This window comes from Sinocyclocheilus anshuiensis, unplaced genomic scaffold (genome assembly GCF_001515605.1).
Source record: "Sinocyclocheilus anshuiensis isolate Anshui unplaced genomic scaffold, SAMN03320099.WGS_v1.1 scaffold1185, whole genome shotgun sequence".
Lineage (NCBI taxonomy): Eukaryota > Metazoa > Chordata > Actinopteri > Cypriniformes > Cyprinidae > Sinocyclocheilus > Sinocyclocheilus anshuiensis.
In genome coordinates this window covers 104384-125558 of record NW_015548278.1, presented here as the reverse complement: position 1 = coordinate 125558, position 21175 = coordinate 104384, and the positions used below count along the sequence as shown (strand labels likewise).

At 36.7% G+C, this 21175-nt stretch overlaps 1 protein-coding gene across 2 annotated transcripts in view; it reads right to left on the bottom strand.

Moving 5' to 3' along the window:
- Positions 1-6288: 6288 nt before the first annotated feature.
- The window catches only part of LOC107655803 (V-type proton ATPase 116 kDa subunit a-like), a 41052-nt gene continuing 26165 nt past the window's right edge, over positions 6289-21175 (bottom strand). The window contains exons 13-22 of one of the 2 annotated variants that reach the window (XM_016443379.1): positions 20493-20653; positions 20196-20286; positions 19061-19179; positions 18094-18310; positions 17880-17987; positions 16577-16771; positions 14865-14882; positions 11172-11289; positions 10912-11083; positions 6289-7473 (exon numbers count right to left, since the gene is read on the bottom strand). In XM_016443379.1, coding sequence (XP_016298865.1) covers positions 7380-7473; positions 10912-11083; positions 11172-11289; positions 14865-14882; positions 16577-16771; positions 17880-17987; positions 18094-18310; positions 19061-19179; positions 20196-20286; positions 20493-20653 — 1293 coding nt within the window. In that variant the 3' untranslated portion in view covers positions 6289-7379. The remainder of the gene's footprint in view (positions 7474-10911; positions 11084-11171; positions 11290-14864; positions 14883-16576; positions 16772-17879; positions 17988-18093; positions 18311-19060; positions 19180-20195; positions 20287-20492; positions 20654-21175) is intronic. The other variant, XM_016443380.1, reaches the window with a different exon arrangement.

Here is a 21175-nt window from a genome sequence, read left to right as displayed (position 1 = left end):
CTATGATGGAATAAATGGGAAAAAATACTTCTGTAACCATGGCCTGTGAAAAGCAGGCAGTTGCTATTGGTGTCTTATTTTATTTTTATTTTTTTGATGCAGTTATTTGAGAGCTAAATTGGAACTATATTGGAAATATTTACTTACTACTTAAATGATTTTGACACCAAATACATAATCAAATCAGACAGTATATATAATACATACATACATGTTTAAATTCTGCAGAAATATGTGTAATGCCACACCAGAAGAGGAAGCCATCGCCTGAATACTGACTGTGTGCTGCTCCCTCTGCAGTCACTTACTGTTTGGCAGCCTTTTTGGATTACCCTATTGACTTGGCTGCCTGTTTGGATTGTTTATTGTGTTTGACCACCTTGCCTGCCCTCACGACTCCTGCCTTTAGGTTATCCCTTTGCCTGCTTGCCGTTTGGACGTATTACTGCAGTTTTGACCCTTTGCTTGGCTTCATGTTTCTGATTGTTGGACTGTCCTCCTTAGCTACTGATGAATCTAGCAGAAGTTTCCAAGCGTCGTGCTTTTCCGATGATACTACTCTCTGGGAAAGTGTTTGATTGGGCTGCAGTGGGGGAAGCTGATTTGCTGTTTAGAACTTCCTATGACTACTTCATTCAACAGCTACGAGATGCAGTGTTTCCCACAGGATTTTGTGAGACTGTGGTGGGCGGTCCTCGATCCCTCCAGGGGGGTCCGAACATTTTGTACATTTTAAAGTTAAATTCATAAATCTGGTGCACTTTGACAGTTCAAAATTATGAGCTCCAACAAAGGTTCTTTGTGTAAAATAAAAGAAAAAAGCTGGTGAATGTACTTGTTCTTGAAATTTAAAGGGGACTCGACCCTCTTTTTAGTTGTGATATAGTGTCTCAGTCTCACTGGTGAATTTGGAAGCCAAACAAATAGAATAAACTAATAATAATAATAATTTTATATTATTATTCATATGACAGCAATAGCCATATATTGTAAAACAATTGCACTGTGAAATAAATTTTTTTTTTTTTTCAGGTATATTATCTTACCTTAACCATTTGTCTTGGTGTGGAGGGGAGTGGTGATGAACAACAGACTAAGCTACCTGTGCCTCGATACAGCTAATTATCCAAAAGTCAAAAATAGTTAATTTGTCTTGCTAACTTCCAAGACTCATGAGAGAGCTACCATGCAAGTTAGCTAAAGTTTAGCTAAGGCAATATGAAGTCTAATAGGTTAGACCAGTCTGCGTTCTTTCACTGCATGATTCAGATTACTAAAGTGCATTCAGAATGATCACAAAATTCAAGATATGGGCGCGGAAATGTATACATTTATATAATTTCATATAGTTAATCAGTATCACGCGACGACTGATGTTTTTTCCACCAAAAAGCAGCATGATTACAATTGTGATATTGGTTTTATACAGCAGTTCAATAAACAATAATTTAATATTAAAACACTTGCGTTTTAGACACAGTATTGACTGTTTCTGCTCTATTTCACCAACAAATATAATTCCAATTTGCATCGCTGAGCAACATGATGCTGTTTTGTTCCTGAATGAATCAACCATTTAAATGATTCGGTTCAATCGCAATGACTCACTTATTAACAGTAACTTGCTGCCACCTACTGACAGTTTTAATTTCACATTTAAAGTATCTTTTTTTTTTTTTAATAATTTCAAATATTAGTATTCAACGTTTTATGTTCAAAATATCAAAGCGGGCCACCACAGTCTAGTTAATGAATGGGAAACACTGAGATGTGTTCAAATATCCTGCTGGGAGCAAGGATATATCGACGCAACTGCCTCAAATGTCTAAGGGAAACCGCACCGCTGCAGAGTACACCATTGACTTCAGAACACTCGCAGCTCAGAGTGGGTGGAACGACTTTTCATTGAAGGTTGTGTTTCAGCGAAGTCTTAATGCTTAATGCTTAATCTACAAACCGAACTAGCTTGCAAGGGTGAGAATTCTTCATTTTCTGAGTATGTGACTCTCGCTATTAGGATTGACAACTTGATGAGAACTGCTCCCAAGAAGAAATCTGCCCGATGGGCACAGTCAAGTGCTCCTACCACACCTCAGCCAGGTTCCCCAGCTCACCTCAATACCTGAATTAAAGCCAAGTCAGGAGTCAATGCTACTGGGTTTCGCATCCCTTTAAAAATCTAAGGGTAAGAAGAGGTGTGTAACAAAAATATCGAGGAGAGGCTGAGAGAGGACTGCCATCTCCAGGTCCCAGGGCAGACACACAAAAGTCAAGTCAAGTCACCTTTATTTATATAGCGCTTTTAACAATACAGATTGCATCAAAGCAACTTTACAGTATTAAATAGGAAAATAGTGTGTCAATAATGCAAAATGACAATAGTAAACACTCAATTTTCAGTTAAAGGCAGTTCATCATTTAATTTAGTGATGTCATCATCCAGCTCAGTTCAGTTTAAATAGTATCTGTGCAATCAAGTCGATGATATCACTGGATATTAAGTGTTCCCAACTAAGCAAGCCAGAGGAGACAGCGGCAAGGAACCAAACCTCCATCGGTGACAGAATGGAGAAAAAACCTTGGGAGAAACCAGGCTCGGTCAGGGGGCCAGTTCTGCTCTGACAAAATAAACCAAGATATTTTATTTAACAGAACGTGGGAAATAATCAAACAAAGGCTTCGGGAGGGGAAAAGGCCAAAACAATAAACAAAAAAAAAAAAGGTATGCTTACTAGATTTAAGAAATAACTTACCAACCAAAATAAAATAAAATAAAATACAGAGATCCTTCCCTGTCTCCCTCCCTCTCTAATGTAAACACAGGAGAAAACTAGTATTCAAAAAGAAAAGGCATCCACCTCCCTACAAGAAATATTCCCACTTAAATTGATCAAATAAACAGCTGGAGCACTCTGCACCACTCAGATGGTTCTATAGTTTACAAAAAACACACTACCCAGCTCAGGAACACCAAAGGTAGCTGGGGCACACTCTCAGGTTGGTTGAAGCATAATTAGCTGAAGCACAATTCAAAGATTTACCTTATCACTACAAGCAAAGCAAAATTGAACACTATAGAGAAACAACAGCGCTGGGACCAGGAGATGATAGTGTCCCAGAACACGGAAAAACCTCAGCCTCTCTCTCTGGGGTGCAGTTCTCTGGGTTCCTTTGTACTCCACTTAACAAGCTGGAATGGGAGTCAGGTGGTACTCATGAGCCTGTCAAGCAGACAGCTGGAGGAACAAGAGCAACAGAGAAGAGCACAGAGCACACACACACACACAGAAAATACAATTCTACACAAATCATTAAAAATAAATTAAATAAAGCTATACGTCCCTATGGACGTAATAATAGACTCTCTGAGAAGGAGAGAATTCAATAGCGTCAGCTCAACCTGCTATTACTGCGGTGAAGCAGGCCACCACAGCATGGAATGCCGGCACAAGGCCCGGAAAACCACCACGACTACCACCCACGTAAATATTGAGCAATTTTATCTCCTCCCTATCAAGTCGTTTACCTTTCCTGTTCGGCTTACTACTGAAAATGTCTCTGTTGATTTAACAGCATTGATCGACTCTTGAGCAGCCCTGAACCTTATTCATCAAGACCTCATCACTAAATCCAACATCCCGACTCAACCATGCACAGCATTATCAAGATCAGTGCTGTTAAAGATGCACCCATAGGAGATGGAATCACTCAACAGACACAAACTCTTCAACTTCATATTGGTTTGTTCTATAAAGAGGCCATCTCCTTCTACGTTATTGACTCACCTAGACATGAAATTATCCTTGGCTTTCCCTGGTTATCTGTCCACGACCCAGCTATCTCCTGGCATCATGGTGAGCTGACTCATTGGTCTGAATTTTGCCTAACCCATTGCATGTACTTCACCATAGTCAAACCATGCCTCACTACAAGCACTGAAATCCCAGACACCAAGCAAACCACAAAGATTCCAGCCTGTTATATTGACTTCTCCATAGAAACTCAAGCTATGGAGGAGTATATTGAAGAGGCCATGAACTCTGGGTTTATCCGCCTTTTTTATCCGCCGAGTATTTTGAAGAGGCCATGAACTCTGGGTTTATCCGCCCTTCCACTAGTCTGATTGCTTCTCCATTGACATCGCTTTTAAAAGGCAAACCTGCTAAACTCAAATGGTCTGAAGAAGCCACCAAAGTTTTCAATAAACTCAAGGACAGTTTTACCACAGCTCCCATCCTTAAGCATCCTGATCCCAAACTCCACTTTGTGGTTGAAGTAGACGCCTCTGATTGTGGGATTGGAGCTGTGCTAGGCCTAACCCTAACCCATGTCGAGCGCTGGGAGAAGCTCCTACAGAAGGGTGTGCTGTAATTCCACGCCAGCAGAGGGAGCCCTCGCCCAAATACTGACTGTGTGCTGCTCACTCTACAGTCACTTCCTGTTTGGCAGCCATTTAAGCATGGCATGACCAAATAGGCTTTGCGAAGTATTGCCAGTTCCACTGCCTTACTGTGCGTTCTCTACCTATTGTCTGTTTGCCTTGTGTATGAGCATTTTGCCTGCTTTCTTGGATTACTGTTTTTTGGATTACCCTATTGACTTGGCTGCCTGTTTGGATCGTTTATTGTGTTTGAGCACCTTGCCTGCCCTCACGACTCCTGCCTTTGGATTATCCCCTTGTCTGTTTGCCGTTTGGACTTATTTCTGTGGTTTTGACCCTTTGCCTTGCTTCACATTTCTGATTGTTCGGCTGTCCTCATTAAACTTCTGCACATGGATTCTAATGTGCCTTCAGCCTCCTCATTACAATAGAGAATTTTTCTGCTTATTTAGTATAATGCATCTGTTTTGTTTTAGTAGTAATAATGGCCATCTCTGCTATATCTAAAAAAATAAATAAAATAAAACAGCACGGTAGCAGAATGCAGTATAGAAAGTCTCACAATATAGAGTAATTGAATAGTAAATAGTTCACAGCAAAGATTCAATTTTTCCATTAATGCTTGCCTCTCTTCCTCCCTCTGCATGAACGGGAAGTTGGACACAAATATGGAGGTAATCTGGAGCCACTAGAGCTGTAAAGCCTGGTGGATTCATTAAGTTCTTTGTCTTACGAGGCATTTCTTTCCCTTCCATGTCCACATGGGTCAAGAAACAAGAGATGTAAAATTACAAATAACATCTTCAATGTTCAAATCTTTTGACGTTATGTATCTGATTTTATATTTTATCTGATTTAATATTCAAGTCACGTGACACCAAATGACCCTTTAAGACTAACAATCAAATGTGTATTTGATGATAACAGACTCTTAGATCTAATAGAAACACTGACATGAGTGTATTGTCCCCAGATCTTTAATTGTCTGATTTAGGAGGAACAGGGTTTTACAACAACAGACATCTTTGACTCATTGTATAGTCCTCACTGAAATATCTGTTCATGCACAAACACTCTCTTCTGCATGTAAAAGAATTGCCACATCACCACAGCAAAACAATAAACAGCAGCAAATTAAAAAAGATAAAGTAAATCTTTCATATTTTAATTCATTGATAATGTTGATATGTTTCACTTTTGAGCAAGACACAGCTGAAGACAGTCCACCAAATATTAACACCTTTTACTAGCTGCCTCAAGAGACTTATGATATCCACTGTTGTCTACTCAGTAACAGGATGTTAACATTTATTCTGTAAAATGTTGTTGCTTTTTCTGACTAGCTTCTTTTTTTATCAATGTGGGATCATGGTTATATATTTTTCAATTAATTTAAACAGGGTGATCCCTGAAACCATCTACTTCATCTGTCCCTTCGAAACAACACAATAAGAATGGTTTGTGGAGAGACACAATAGGTGCAGAGTAACATCAGCAGGAAAAGCTGATGTTTATATATTGAGACATTATGTAATTTAACCATAAAGGCTAGACTTACTGATGGTTTTAGATGTAAATACAGGTTTTCATGGTTTATCTTGGAATCAGAGAATTTAAAATTTAAACATTTTCATGTAAAAGTCATGGAAGATTCTATAGTGAATATAAATTTTATTCCAGTTATGCTCTGCTCTACAACAGCAGTTCTCAGCCACATTTCTGGAGCCCCCAACACTGTTAAAATTTTGAATGTGTCCTTAATCAAACACACCTGATTTAGGCCATCATTTCATTAGTAGAGACTCCATAACCTGAAATGAGTGTGTCAGAAAAAGAAACATTCAAAATGTACTCCAGGAATATGTTTGGGAACCACTGCTCTACAATATATTATTTACTCAGGGGGGTCCAAACCTGTTTAGCTCCAACCTTAATTAAACACTCCTGAAGCAGCTAATCAAAGTCTTCAGACTCACCAGAAAATTCCATGCAAGTGTGTTGGATTTGGGTGGAGCTACATTTTGCAGAACATTGGCCATCCAGGAGCAGGATTGGACACTCCTGCATTATTTGGATATTGCTCTTCAGGGCTTTTCTCACTTAAAATAGTTAATCCTGGGTCATTCTAAATGCCAGGTAAATGGAATCCTGGGTTATCTTGCTCCATGTTTTACACTGCTCATAATTTAGCCAAGGTTAGCAATTAATCATGGCTGTTCTTAATCTGATGTTTCACACTGTACATTCCTAAATCCTGGGTTAACGGTCTTATTTGCAAATTTGAGGTGTTATTGTCATTGACTAGAAGAATATGGGATGGTTCTAGCATGGCTCATCCTCGTATTATATATTGTAGACTATCAGGTACATATCAGTTCTTATGTTTTCTGTCACCAGTTGACATTTTTCCCTTCAAACGCTGAAATAACTGTTTATACAATGTGCAATGTTTCCATGACTGTCCAAAGTATGTGAATATGAGGCACGATTGGGTATCTGCTGCTAAGCATCTATCCATAATATTCTAATACCGCATTGTTTCACATTGCACAAGTTTGCTACCGCAATCCGGTGCTAACCCCGCTTTTAGATTTGTGTAAAACGTACCTTTACCTGGGGTCAAAGTTTAGAATGGTGATAATAACCCAGGGTCAAGAGCAGTGTGAAAAGCCCTTTTTTGAGTCTGTGAAATCATTCAAAATAAGTAATTAAACTGTTCAATCTAGATTTCCAATCAGGACTCCTTACACATTTGTAACATTGCAACATCTATTATAGTTAACCCACTGTTTTAAAGGACTGTATTCATAAAGTGGGGTTATAAATCTGGCAGGAAGGCTTACAGAACACAGCACATCTCAAAAACACCCAATGTGCATAGGTTAGGGGTCACATCTTACAAACACATCACCAGACAGCACTGCTCCTGAAGAGGACAGGGTGAGACAGGATCCATGCAGGAGTGGGAATTGATGATATTTGATAAAGCTGTAGTAGCTCATTCATCGAATCGACCCTCCAAGATACTCTCGAAGGAAAACGGGACAAACTTGAAGCCCTGTCCTGTGTAGAATTTGTTCTGGAACTCCACCCTAAATGACAGGAAAGACAGGACAAAAGAATGCAATGTCAGAGCGGTGATGAGCGGGACATTTGATATTAAAAACACCTGTTGATTCCTGTTGACAACAATGGACTTGAATCTTTGTGTACTTGCAGTATGTTGTGGTTACTTCCTCAAAAGCAAAAGTGTGTTGAAGTGAAAAGGTGAAAATCGGGTTGGGCTGTATGACCATATGAGGAATGTGTTAGCCGGTGAAGACTGTTATACTGTGGCAGCTATTAGTGGGCCAAATGACTTTTATGCCCTCTTACAACACACCTACACTATTGTTCAATTTTAAGATTTCTGGCATCAGTCGATAACGGTTCTCACTTGACTGATTGACAGAACTGTTACATTTGCTTTGTATAAACTTAAATCCTATATAAAACAATTTACAGATTATAGGCCGACTGTAAAATAAACACACAAAGCCCTAATTTCTCAGAATGTTCTGTGCAAAGATCATACCCGCTTGAAAATACTCTCTACTGTATATAAGAATAGTTGATGGGGAATATTGAAGTTGAAGAGCTCAAACTATGCTTGTAAATTAGCCAAATGTCTGTCATTTTTAATATATTTTTGCCTTTATTTCTGAAACTGTCATACATGTAAGCTCTGTGGGTAAACTGTTATTTGAGCTATTTCTCCAACTTTGTCTATAATGGGCACATTTTTCAATTTCTCCAGGTTTTGCTGCCAGGAGTGAAAAAAGCCATAATCACACACATTCCGTCACTATCATTGGGTCATAGATAAGAGTGTTTAGATTTGCTGTTGGGAGAAAATATTTTTGAACCGAAGGTTGAGATTTTGAGTAAGGTAATGTCCAGACACAGATTTTTGAAATCAAACAGACAGCTGTTAGTAAGTGATTGTGTGCAAGACAGCTCTCTGATAATTTAAGGGAGTCAGTTCCCTGTGGGAAAAAAAGATGAGAAAAAAGTAATATATGCCTTTAATCCAGAAACCTTTAAACATCAAATGGAACCGGAACATGATTTTACATTGAGCTAAAAAAGGTTTGACTGGGTGGAAGATCTACAAGAGAAGGAAACATTTAAGAGTGATGGAATGTCTCACTGCTGTGGTAAATATTTAAGTCAAGAGAGAAAAGACTCTTCCATCTTTCTACGCACGGAACAAATAAAACCACTAAGAGTGTAGAACCTCATTTACCTCCAACATGTCTGTGTGTGCATAGGCCGTGGAAGGAATTTTGAAAGGGTTGAGACGAGAATGACATCAAAATGCCACAATTAGCGCCTTATAAAATCATTATCAGAATTATCAGAAGTTATTCTTGAGAGGCAGCGATATGTTTACCTTTCCTCTTCACATTCTTTCCCTCTGTAGCACATTTCAGAAGGATGACATAATCTACACATTAAGATCTTAACCCTTAAAGACCTAGAACATTTTGGGGCACCTGACACGCCTGTACTTTTCTTTGTTTTTTCAGACCTATTGTAGCAGTGAGCATAAAGTGCCATATATCATTATAAACAGGAGCACTTGAAGTTTCAGTCTAGCTAATTTAAAGTCCCAATTTTCCCTTTGGTTTCTCTAAGAATTAATGAATTTCCAGAATTTTAAGAAAAACGCAAGCTATAATTGGGTGTTTTTTTCTACTGTGTACTCAAACAAAAACACCTGAAGTTTGGGTTTTTTTCTTTAGAAAGTTGTATCTGGGTGTTTTACACTTCCAAATAATTTTTTGTCTACAAATAACATTCCCCAAGCAAGTTATAGCCATTTATTACAATATTGTTATAGGCGCTTTTCAGTGAAAAACAGGTCTATTTACTTTACTAACAATATAGATGTGTCCAAAAACATTTAGGGAGTAAAGAAAATGGAAACCGTGTTATATAATAACAAAATATACAGAGTGCAACAGAAAAAAATAGTGCAAATGATCTTTATGAACTATTATTTACATAATATAACAGCCAAATGATTCGATCCGCTGGCTGCACTCTGCGTCAGTTGATTTTACCGGGACATCGCCCAGCGACGCGAATACCTAAATTCCAGTGTTTTATCCGATATGTACCGCTTTTTCATCCTTGTTTTTGGTTTGTTTTATGTCAAAGTGCTCAGTCCTGTGTTTTTCTGGGCTTTTTCAGAGAGTGCTCTCATGCAAATGTGTTATTGTGTGTTTGTTTTCGTGCACGCATGACACACTTTACTTTTACTTTGCGTTTGCTCAGATTTCCAAAGAAACTTGCTAAACAATGGTTCAAAAGACTAAAACCTATGTTTATTGGTTGAATATGTGACAGTTTGAACCAATCTGGTCACGGGGGTGGGACTAAGCGTCAACAATCGTTCCTGTTTGGCTCAGAGGACGAAATGCATTGGTTTCTTCTGACGAATCAATGTTGTCAAAATGTGATGACGTAATCACGTACGCTACGGAGCCTCTGAATATCCAAATGAGACAAATGCGATATCTCAGAAAAGCGGAGAATCTCTGCTTTACGACACTTTTCAGATAAGATTAGCGGTTCAAAAGTTATTAAACATTTACGAACAATAGTTATTTTTAGCCGCGGGCGGCTGTCTCGGTCTTTGAGGGTTAACAGAAAAGAGTGTCAAGGATAGAGTGACTGTAAAAAAAATAACAGTTTTTGAATAGACAATTTCTCTTAGTTGTACAGCTCTATTCATTCATAGCTTTTTGCTAACAACCTTTCAACGACTCGGAATAGTTTTAGCGTGTTAATGGATATGACAGTTTTAATGTATTTGGTCTTAGCAGACTAGATCTGCTACGAATGCTGCTGCAGAACAAATTGCTACTGCCAACAGATACACAGACACGCTGCTGTGAGCATGTAAGCTATGATGTTGCTGCTGCATGAATAGGCATACATAAATACCCTAGCAGATGTAGACAGGTGGAGCTGAGGGAGGTGGTGGATTTCAGAGAAACTTTGATAGCGTTCTGCAGCACCAGTATAGCGTGAACACTGAACCAGACTATTTAAATATTGAGCAAAAAATCTTATTGGCTGTAGAATGAACAGAGGCCAATCAGCTTGTGCTGTGTAGTAAATGATGTGATTGCTAACAGATTGCATGGAAAAGACCTATCAGCCTGTGCTATCTAGAGTTTCATGACTCGACTATATATAGCTCAAATGGTACTTTTGAGTGATGTCGTCATCATGTCCATCATACTATGTTTGTACTTTCTTCTACACTGGAAGCTCCTGTCGTCAAGTCAAATTCCTTGTGTGTGTAAACATACTTGGTAATAAAGCTCTTCTGATTCTGATTCTGATGTCTATAAAAATGTTAAAGATTAATTGTTTAAATTTTAAAACAATTGAACATTTTAAATTGAAAATTATTTCATTTGTATGTGTTTGCACTGGCAAATTACGGCCCTGTGTGTTGATGTGTGTGTTTATCTCACCAATGTAAGCGCAGAGCATGCAGAAATGCAGACAGTCCCTCCATGATGAGTAAGATGCACACTGTTAGTGTGGCAAAGGCAGAGAAAATGATCGATAGGCCAAAGAATCCACCACCACTCCTCGATGACAGTCCAAGATGCATCACCATTCCCCAAAGAACCTCAGACAACTCTGACAGACAGACAGAGAAAGAGTGAGTTCAATTTTAACAAGCCTGTGGATGTGTTGTGGATTTTTATGTGTGTGTGGATGAACTTACGAGCATGAGCCAAACTGAGGGCCCAGAGCCGCAGGTATGAGGCAGTGTTGGAGATGCAGCCCAGACAGTATTCTATAGTGTGAATGGCCTGATGAACAGCCATATCTCCAAAGTTAAACTACAGAAAAAAAAAAGACAGAAAAGGGTCAATAATGATCTTTGAATGTAGGATCCAAAAAAAGTTAAAAGCTATCTTAAAAGGTTAGTTCAGACAAAAATGAAAATTCTGTCATTCAACAATAGACCAAGAACAAACCTCATTGGTTCTTGTGGAAGCTCAAATGTGCTAATTGGTTCTCACTCAAACAAGTTCATACTTCTGTTTACCATATTTGCTGTGATATATGTTTGTATGTTGATCAGTTTTATATGGAAATAAAATACCATTAATTATTATGCAAAATTAATTAATATGTGTGGATGTTTGGATCACCTGTAAATAAACTGCACTTGGGTTCTCACTTCAACTCACCTTCAGTGGACTGATTCGTTACAGAATACACGACCGAAAATATGAACCCAGCAGATCGCCTAGTTCGCCTCCGTCAAGGTAATCGCTCCATTGAGGATTATGTGGAGGACTTTTGTGGGCTTTGTCACCTAGTGGATTTTAATGAAACATTCATAAAAGACATTTTTCGTTTTGGATTAATTAAGGACATATCACAGTTAATGCCACGCAATTGTCTGCTACGCCAAGTCCTCTTCACGTCACGTCTGCCAAGCCAGAGCCTGCTCACATCATACATCATCATCACACTCAGGAGATTCTTCACAATATGGCCATCATTGAAGAGCTTCGTTGCAAGATGGCCACCACACAACAGTCTCTTCGCAAAATGGCCGCCCTTCTAGAGTCTCGTCACGTCTCAACTGATCTTCTAGAGTCTGCTCACGTTACGCCCGAGTCCCCGGCCAAGATGGCCGCCACGCCCGAGTCATTTAACCCTGTATAATAAGTGTATTGCTATTTTGTTTTATTTGGTATAAGTTCATACTTCTGTTTACCATATTTGCTGTGACTTTTATTTTGTAATTGTTTCATGCTGTTTGTGTCATGCTTCCCTTCCCTCCCTCATATCTTCATGCTATTGGTTCCACTGTTCATTGTGTCATGTTCTGATTGGTTGTCTTAGTCATGTGTCTTGTTTCCCATTGGTTTGTTCATGTTCAAGTCTGTTCTAGTCAAGTCTGTTTATGTCAAGTCAAGTCACGGATTATTGTTTGGATGTTTGGATCACACTGTAAATAAACTGCACTTGGGTTCTCACTTCAACTCGCCTTCAGTGGACTGATTCGTTACAGTGCTATATAAATACTAATAAACGGCCAATATGCTAGTAATATGCATGTTTATAAGCAACTTGTTAATAGTGAATAGTGTTTCCTAATCTAAAGTGTTACCACAAATTAATAAAAAATTCATAATAACCAGTTTTATTTTAAAGATGATAACTTTTACCTCTTCTCCCTGCATTAAAATGCTATGCAGAAAACAACAGTTTGAACTCTTTATACCCTTTTTTGCATAATACCTACTTACAATAGGCAGTATGCAGTATTCAAAAAGCAGTAAACTAGTATTATTTTAGGAACATAGCCACATTTATATATTTGGAAAACACTTGTATCCAATGTGACTTACAGTACACTGATGGTATACTTTTTTTTTTTATTTTTATTTTTTTTATCAGATATCTGATCATAAACCCACTTTTTTGTGCATATATTATTTTATTATTTTGCTGTTGTGCTTCTACTGGAAGCTTCTTAAATTTATTTATTTTTTTGTGAATGTGGCTAGTAAAGTGTTATCTGATTCAGAAATGATAAATGTACTCTTCTATTAAGGAGGACTAGTTCTGTAATTCATCTTCACTTTCCATCATAATATTTTCATATTGTGGAAGACGCATGGTGTCATTAGTGTTGAGAACAATAGAGCTGAGATGACTGTGATGTCAGTGATTTTTTTCCTGTCTTTTAACAATCCAGAGAGATTACAGAGAAATTAGCAGTTTTTTTTTTCCATTTTCAATCTAAAGATCACAGATCCCCTTCTGCCAAGTCATGAGCAGTGTATGTACAAAAACACTGAAGTTTATTTTATAATAAATCTAGAGTACTGCAACAGACTGGCCAACCAGACCCTACATAGGACAAGTGGTTTGGAGAAAAGATGGACAGAAAATGGATGGAAATGTAGACTGACTTTTCTCAGATACATAAAATGTACACGCTTATGCTTGCTATATGTATGAAATGTATGTATGAAATTGTTTCAGGAGGTGCACAAATTCAAAACTGTATGAAAAAAATAATAATAGAGATGACTGGAATCTAAGGCTACACTGCAGGCCTTAGTGCTCAATTCTCATTCCCATTTAATGCTCATATCCATTTTTTGTTTGTTTATATTATTTTTAAAATGTGTCCAATACCAGATGTGAGTGTGAACTGGTCATGGTCCTGAACTGACACATATGCACAAAGTAACAATAAGAAAGACAACACACTGTCATAGAGAAGCAAACTGAGGTCAGCAAATTTGTGCACAGGCGATGAGGATGAAGATGAGGAGAAAGAGTTTTTGACACAATTTTCACATAAGTTTTGCTTGAACAGAGCTGTCATCGTAATACTTATGACTTCTAACACCTCACTGTCCCCCACTGACTACCTTTGCAGCCGTCTTCCATATTAACCAAATGACCAAGGACCTATGTTATGTAAAATCTAAAAAAAAGAGTGCTTAGGTGGTCAAAGATTATGTTCAATAGAAATAAGTTTTACTCCGCAAGAAAAATAATTGAAGAAGCATTGATGTCAGGTGTGTTTATCAAAAGGGAAAAGATAGGATTGATTCTTGTACTACTTAAAGTCATGTAAAGTTTGGCTTGGCAGAGGCTGGTTTCCCTTTTCCTCTTGAATCTTTTGTTGAGAGTGCCGAATGGCTCAAAAGCCATCATGGAAAACCTGACATAACACTCTCATTGTTCTCCAGCAGAGGTGTGTTACCAGGTTATCATAGAAACCAGAAGGGCCAAGGCTATTGAGTGACTCAAAGTGCATAGATTACTAGTGTGCATTAACTCAATAACACAATATCAAGGATATTACATAATTCTAACAATCATGTATAGAAATAACTGCCTTACTAAGAAACTGTAGTGTGTCACGAATTATCTTTTCATCCATTTACATTAATTCACAATTATTTGGTACCACTTACCCTAAAAAAATAGTATATTTGGTTCCTAGCACGTGCAAATATACAATAAAACACTGTGTACCATGAAAAATAAGTTTGATGGATCATTGAAGGTCATTACTTCCCAATGATAATATATACAAACTACCATATTTTATACTTCACAGATGGCAGAACATGCTTCTTGTTTTCCCTTTTTGTAAAGTGAAAATCTAGAGTAATTTTATTGTATGTTTCACTAAGACCTGTTATTTCATATTTCATAAGTCAAAATCAATATAACTTAGCTTGCAAACATTTTAATATAATTGTACTTGAAAACACTGTTTCATGACATCCACATCCACACATGACATATTTTTTTTATTTGCGGAAAGTGTTTGAATAAAATATTTATTATCAATTATTTTCATGAATAATTAATATATAAGAAAGATTATGTGAATGCAAAAGTAACAGAACAATACACACAATTCTCTTACCGGTTCTTCCTCTGAATGCTTGAAAAGTAGAGAACAGAGTTTTAAGTAAACAAATCAAAGGCAGGTCAAAGGTTACAGATCAGACAAAGAAAGCAATCTGCAATCTGTTAGGAATGTTTTTTTTATGTGTATTATTATGTATATAGTATTCTCTTTAACTCTGGCACACATGCACCAAGCACTACTATTATACAATATTCTGATATGCGCATGCTGGATCCTGTCCTTGTGTTTGCACTCAGTATACTAAGTTTTTCCATCTCAGTAGATGAGGATCTATGCAATCCTCTTTCACCATGAACAATTAATGCCATGTGTGGGTAATACCACAAACCTTCACCTCAGTCATAACTCATCTTGTTACTCATAATAATACATTATAGAAAGATTCAATTTGGATGGCCATAAATAATCACTGTTTCAAAACAAGTTTCAACACTTCAGTGCATTCCAAAATTATTGAATCATCATATAGCTAACTTTCATTTTTTCCATTGTGTCTTAACAGACCACACATCAATAATAATGATGACACTAACATTTAATAATAAATAAAATGACATAAATGTGTTACTTATTAAAACTGTCTAGTTATTGCCCACAAAAACATCTAATAGGCTGAATCTCAAGAAAATATGTCTAAGTCACGCCAAACGTTTGCTATTTAGTTTATTTTTTGTTAAGCATTATACTATAAGTATTTAAGTATATTTATGTTTTTTTTAAGTATGATAAGATTTGCTTGCATTGTGACATTATTTTCATAACAATTAAGCACATTTCTTACTGCAACTGTAATGCACCTGGTTTTATTTTCAAATTTGTTAGTAATTCCATTATTCTCAATGATGATTCTCATTCATTTCTCATCACTGTAATATATTTTCACAACACTGCAGTAAAACAATGTAATAATAATTTTTATTTTAATCAGGTATTACAACAAATGCTATCATGAAATATAAACACTTCCCAATTAAAATATATTTTTTGCATTAGAGTAATAAGAACTTAGAGTAAAATACTGGAGTAAAAACTAGTAAAAATCTTAATAGTCTTAAAAACTTTTTCTTAATGCAAAATGTAATTGCATGTTTTTTTTTTCTTTACTCTCGGGAATATATATTAGCAGGAAATATTCATGACAGGTTTCAACCTAAAACTCTAAAACATTATGCTACCAAGAACGCAGCCTTTAATTCATTCAAGCGTATTTTCATTATTTGTTGTTTTTATCTGCTCAGCACATGATGGAACAGACCGTTCAGGGCAATGTCAAAAGGTAAGAAAATATGAAAATATTTTGCACATTCCAATGGTGGGTATGTTTGGAGCGGGTGAGTCAGACTGCTCACAGAGTCTTGCTGAGAAGTTACTCCTCTGTTTACGTTTCTCAAATTACTGTAGGATGACAATCCTTTTAATCAGACTATCTTTTGTCTAGGCAGATACACTTAAAACACTGGTAAACAATAGTTTATTTTCCATTAAACATGATCTCACTGCAGCCAAACTATACAACATCACACAAGAAAACATCACTTTAGCAATGTTTCTCTGTGTGCCATCAAAATGTCCCTCAGCTGTTGTGATTAGGTTGTATTTTTAAGTATATGTAATGAGGAATATGCACCAATAAATATCAGAAAAACATTACAATTCAAATAATTCCACGTCATGTACCACAGGCTGACATCACAGACTCCACCCACCTCATCTCCTTCCTCTGAGTGCTGTGAGAGTTGGTCGTGGTCAATGATCTCCGCCTCGTCTTCTGTAGGCCCGTTTCCGACCCGGATGCCACCGAACTTCTGCGTGCCCTGTTGGGTGAGTCCGGTGGGTGAGCTGGTGCCTGTCTGCTCTAAAGTTTCTAGATTCTCTGCAGGTCTTGCCTCCCTCATCTGGGACTAAATACAAACAAGGTCTGTGTGGCTATCAGCACGCCATGGGTCGCCTGAGTGTATGCTGTGTTTGGCATGGCTGCTTGGGGCACCTACTAAAACACGATGGAGCTTCACCTGTTAATCACAAAGCAACTGGACCAGTATCATAAATTATCTAATTTTGTTAATCAAGGGATAATTTGTGTCCCCTGGAATTGATTTTCAAAAAAAAAAAAAAAATTTGCTATTCAACAACACCCATTCACTGCAGAGGATCCGTTGGTTAGCAAGTGAAGTAATGCTAAATTTCTCCAAACCTGTTCAGATGAAGAAATAAACTCAACTACAACTTGGATGTTCTTTTCTTTTTTGGGTGAACTATTCATTTAACACATAACACAAGAAATTTCCATTAGTGGCCCCCATATTTTAAATCTAAATAAAGTGGCATTTTTGCCACTTTCAAGATATATTTACAAAATTTAAAATCCATCCTGCTGAATTCTACAGATTTTTCCTGATTTGAACAAGAACTGATACTAGTTCAACATTATGGTGAATTTAAGGCTATTCTTGTATTTTATCATTTTGAGAACATCAGTACTCTCAACACTTAATCTGTCCTGTGAATGGAACACAAGATATCTATTACCTATTATCTTTTTCTAAACAATCCTCAACCTGCTGTAAAAGCTTCCAGCATGGTAGGTGCCCCATTGGGCCAAATCAGAGTTGCCTCTTCCTTCCCAATCTCATTTGATCCTACCTACACATATGAAAAATTATGCACAATTCTACTCTATTGAACATACATATATGCACACAGACATACATCTATGAAGAAATTCAGTTAAGGTGTTATACTTGGCTTTGTCCCATGGCATGCTGTTAAAAACATTTGAGGAAACACAATGTTCACAGTCTGTAACTCCAAACCCCAGCGTCCCAATATCAGAGGTCTGTTTGTTTGTTATATCTACTAATATTTGTGTAGTTTGCATTTGTCATGGACAATGAAACAAAACAAACACTTTCAGCATTCCATTTCAATATCATGCTCTATGATTTAATGACATAAAATGAAAAACAAAGATGAAGTTTGGCTGGTTTTGATTAGAGTAAATAAGCATACCAGGTGCTTCTTCCACAGGTACTGACGGCGCAGGACCATAGTCTTCACCACCAGCATACACGGCACACACGCCAGAGCTATCACCACCAACAGAGACTGAATCCCCACCTATGCACACATAGAAAGAGATCCTCCAATCATCCAACCAGAATTCTATCTGATCCTAGCCAGAATTCTATCCATCTATTTGTTTTCTTTTAAATGTGTGTATTACCTGTCCTCTGTACAAGGGTTTGTTGGTAGGATCATTGTAGTTGAAAAGACACATATTGATGAAAGCAATCAGTAGACTGGGAGCATCTTTAGATGTCGCTGCATCATAAGCCGCCCACTTGTAGAAGATGAGCAGGATCAGATAACCAAACAGACTGCTCATGAACACAATCTCAGGAATGAAACCCAGGAAAATGTTCAAAGGTTTCTTGAAGTACCTGTGAGAAAGAAATGCAGTTAGAGCAAAACACGAAAGGACGATCCCCAGTCATTACACTTAGTAATTCGTACACTAGCTGCTCCACACGCACACATTTGAACACACACTTACAGGTGATTGAAGAGGGACAGCGTGACACCAAACAGCATGTGAATGACACCCAGGACTACAGACATCTTCATCTTAAACGAGTTCAGGAAAGTCAGCTTATTTGTGGCAACATTCCAGATCTAACAGAGAAATATTAGTAGAACAGTCTTATACCAGAATTGAACTGAAGAGCCTTATTTTAGTTGTTTGTAATACAAATCACAGTGTAAAAAGTATAGAGGAAGAAACGTTCTCATTTGTGCTTTTTGGTAATTATTGGTCTTTGCACATATGAATGGTGAATGAATTGGTCTTTACAGCATGAAAAAAATGTTAAGTTGACATGGTATTTTTTCTCAATTTTTACAAAAATGTCTGAAGACATATTCTGTTCAATTCTGTCTACCCGCGAAAACCAGATTCTATGTAAAAGGCCTCTAATCCTCTTTCCTTTCATTCATTTTGTTAAAAAGAAGGACATTTTAGCATACTTTTAAAAAGTTTACTACAGAAATAATGTAATAGACATACTTAAGTGAAAACTGAATGTAATGCTTTTGGACACTTAATTGCAATAAAAAGAAAAATGTGAATTCATATTCAAAGCAATTGTGTGCAATTTCTCACTTCTATCTGACACATTTGAACACACACTTACAGGTGATTGAAGAGGGACAGCGTGACACCAAACAGCATGTGAATGACACCCAGGACTACAGACATCTTCATCTTAAACGAGTTCAGGAAAGTCAGCTTATTTGTGGCAACATTCCAGATCTAACAGAGAAATATTAGTAGAACAGTCTTATACCAGAATTGAACTGAAGAGCCTTATTTTAGTTGTTTGTAATACAAATCACAGTGTAAAAAGTATAGAGGAAGAAACGTTCTCATTTGTGCTTTTTGGTAATTATTGGTCTTTGCACATATGAATGGTGAATGAATTGGTCTTTACAGCATGAAAAAAATGTTAAGTTGACATGGTATTTTTTCTCAATTTTTACAAAAATGTCTGAAGACATATTCTGTTCAATTCTGTCTACCCGCGAAAACCAGATTCTATGTAAAAGGCCTCTAATCCTCTTTCCTTTCATTCATTTTGTTAAAAAGAAGGACATTTTAGCATACTTTTAAAAAGTTTACTACAGAAATAATGTAATAGACATACTTAAGTGAAAACTGAATGTAATGCTTTTGGACACTTAATTGCATGTTATTGCAATAAAAAGAAAAATGTGAATTAATATTCAAAGCAATTGTGTGCAATTTCTCACTTCTATCTGCTTTTGAAATATGGTTAAAGTGTACTGCCAAATGTACCTACAAGAATTTATGCCAAAATACACTAAATAAAATATGCAATGTCTATTGAAACTTGTATGCCATTTATTTAAATATATTTATAATTACATATTTGTAATGATGATGTTGCAATTTAGTACATTTAAAATAATTTTAAATTAATATTAGCTAACACAATACGCTTAAAATTATAATTAAGTACTTGACATGTGTTATGTACATAACTTAGTCAACACATCAAGATACTGTTAAGTGCGCTTATTTAAAGCACAACAAAAGTCACATTATGAAAAGATTATGAACATCACATTCTGTTTCGAGCACCTTATTTGTGTACACTTATGCTGAATTTTGTCAACATCCAATGCAGGCACTGCAGTAAAAATGCATGATGTAAAAATGTGTCTGAGGTGTGAATTAATTTATTTGTCTAAGCTGTCTCTGCATGGCTGCGTGTATACTGTATGAATGTGTTTTTTTGTGAAACATACGGGGTCAATGCCCAGAGGATAAGGGCCACCAAACACGCCAGGAACAGCAGGGTCTAACTGAAGAACTGAGTTACCATCCAGAGTCTCAAACCTACAAATACATACAAAAATTGTACAATGTCAAATTCATTAAAAAGTGAATGTAAGTCAGGATATAATGATTGCTTTACATCTGTACATTTGAGATGAGACACTGTATTTTACATGCTGTTTTAATGTTTTGCTTTTTGTTATTTTCATTATAAATTCATTTGACAATCAAAGTAAGATTTCACTGGTTTAATGTTGTGAACTTACGTCCAGTTTCCCTTAGGGAAAAACATGGGCCGCACACTCCAGCTTGAGCCGAACATGTTGAGGGACTTGGAGAAGCAGTCATTGTAGATCAATCCAGTGTAGACTGAGAATATCCCCATCAAAAGAATGATATAACGTCCTGCAAAAATCATGTTAAACATCTACACGTACACAAGAGGGGAGAGAAAATAAAAACTAAGGTTAGACGTTTGTGAAGTTATAAACAATCAGCAAATTACATCATAAATATTCATAAAATGTTGCACCTCTGAATATGACTTCATGATTACACTATAATATCTTGTTATATTACATAATTGTATGTTAAAGATTTCTTGAATTTGCTTAATGAACGGATTGTTTTTTTCTGCATTATTATTGAAATATGAAGCTGGTTCTGCATATATTTAAATGCCTTAAATGTCCTTTTTTAAAAATTGCAAACTGCGAATTGTATATTGCTTATTTGTATCATCAATATTTTCATCCAAAGATTGTACATTTTAAATGAGAATGTACGAATGTGAATTTGAAATCCTTTTAAAGGATCATTGTTAACGTTTAGAAGTTAACAATGTTAACAAATCAATAACAACTCCATATTTGATTTAATATCCAAATTTAACTTCATATTTCTTTAAAGGGATAGTTCACCCAAAAATGAAAATTCTGTCATTAATTAC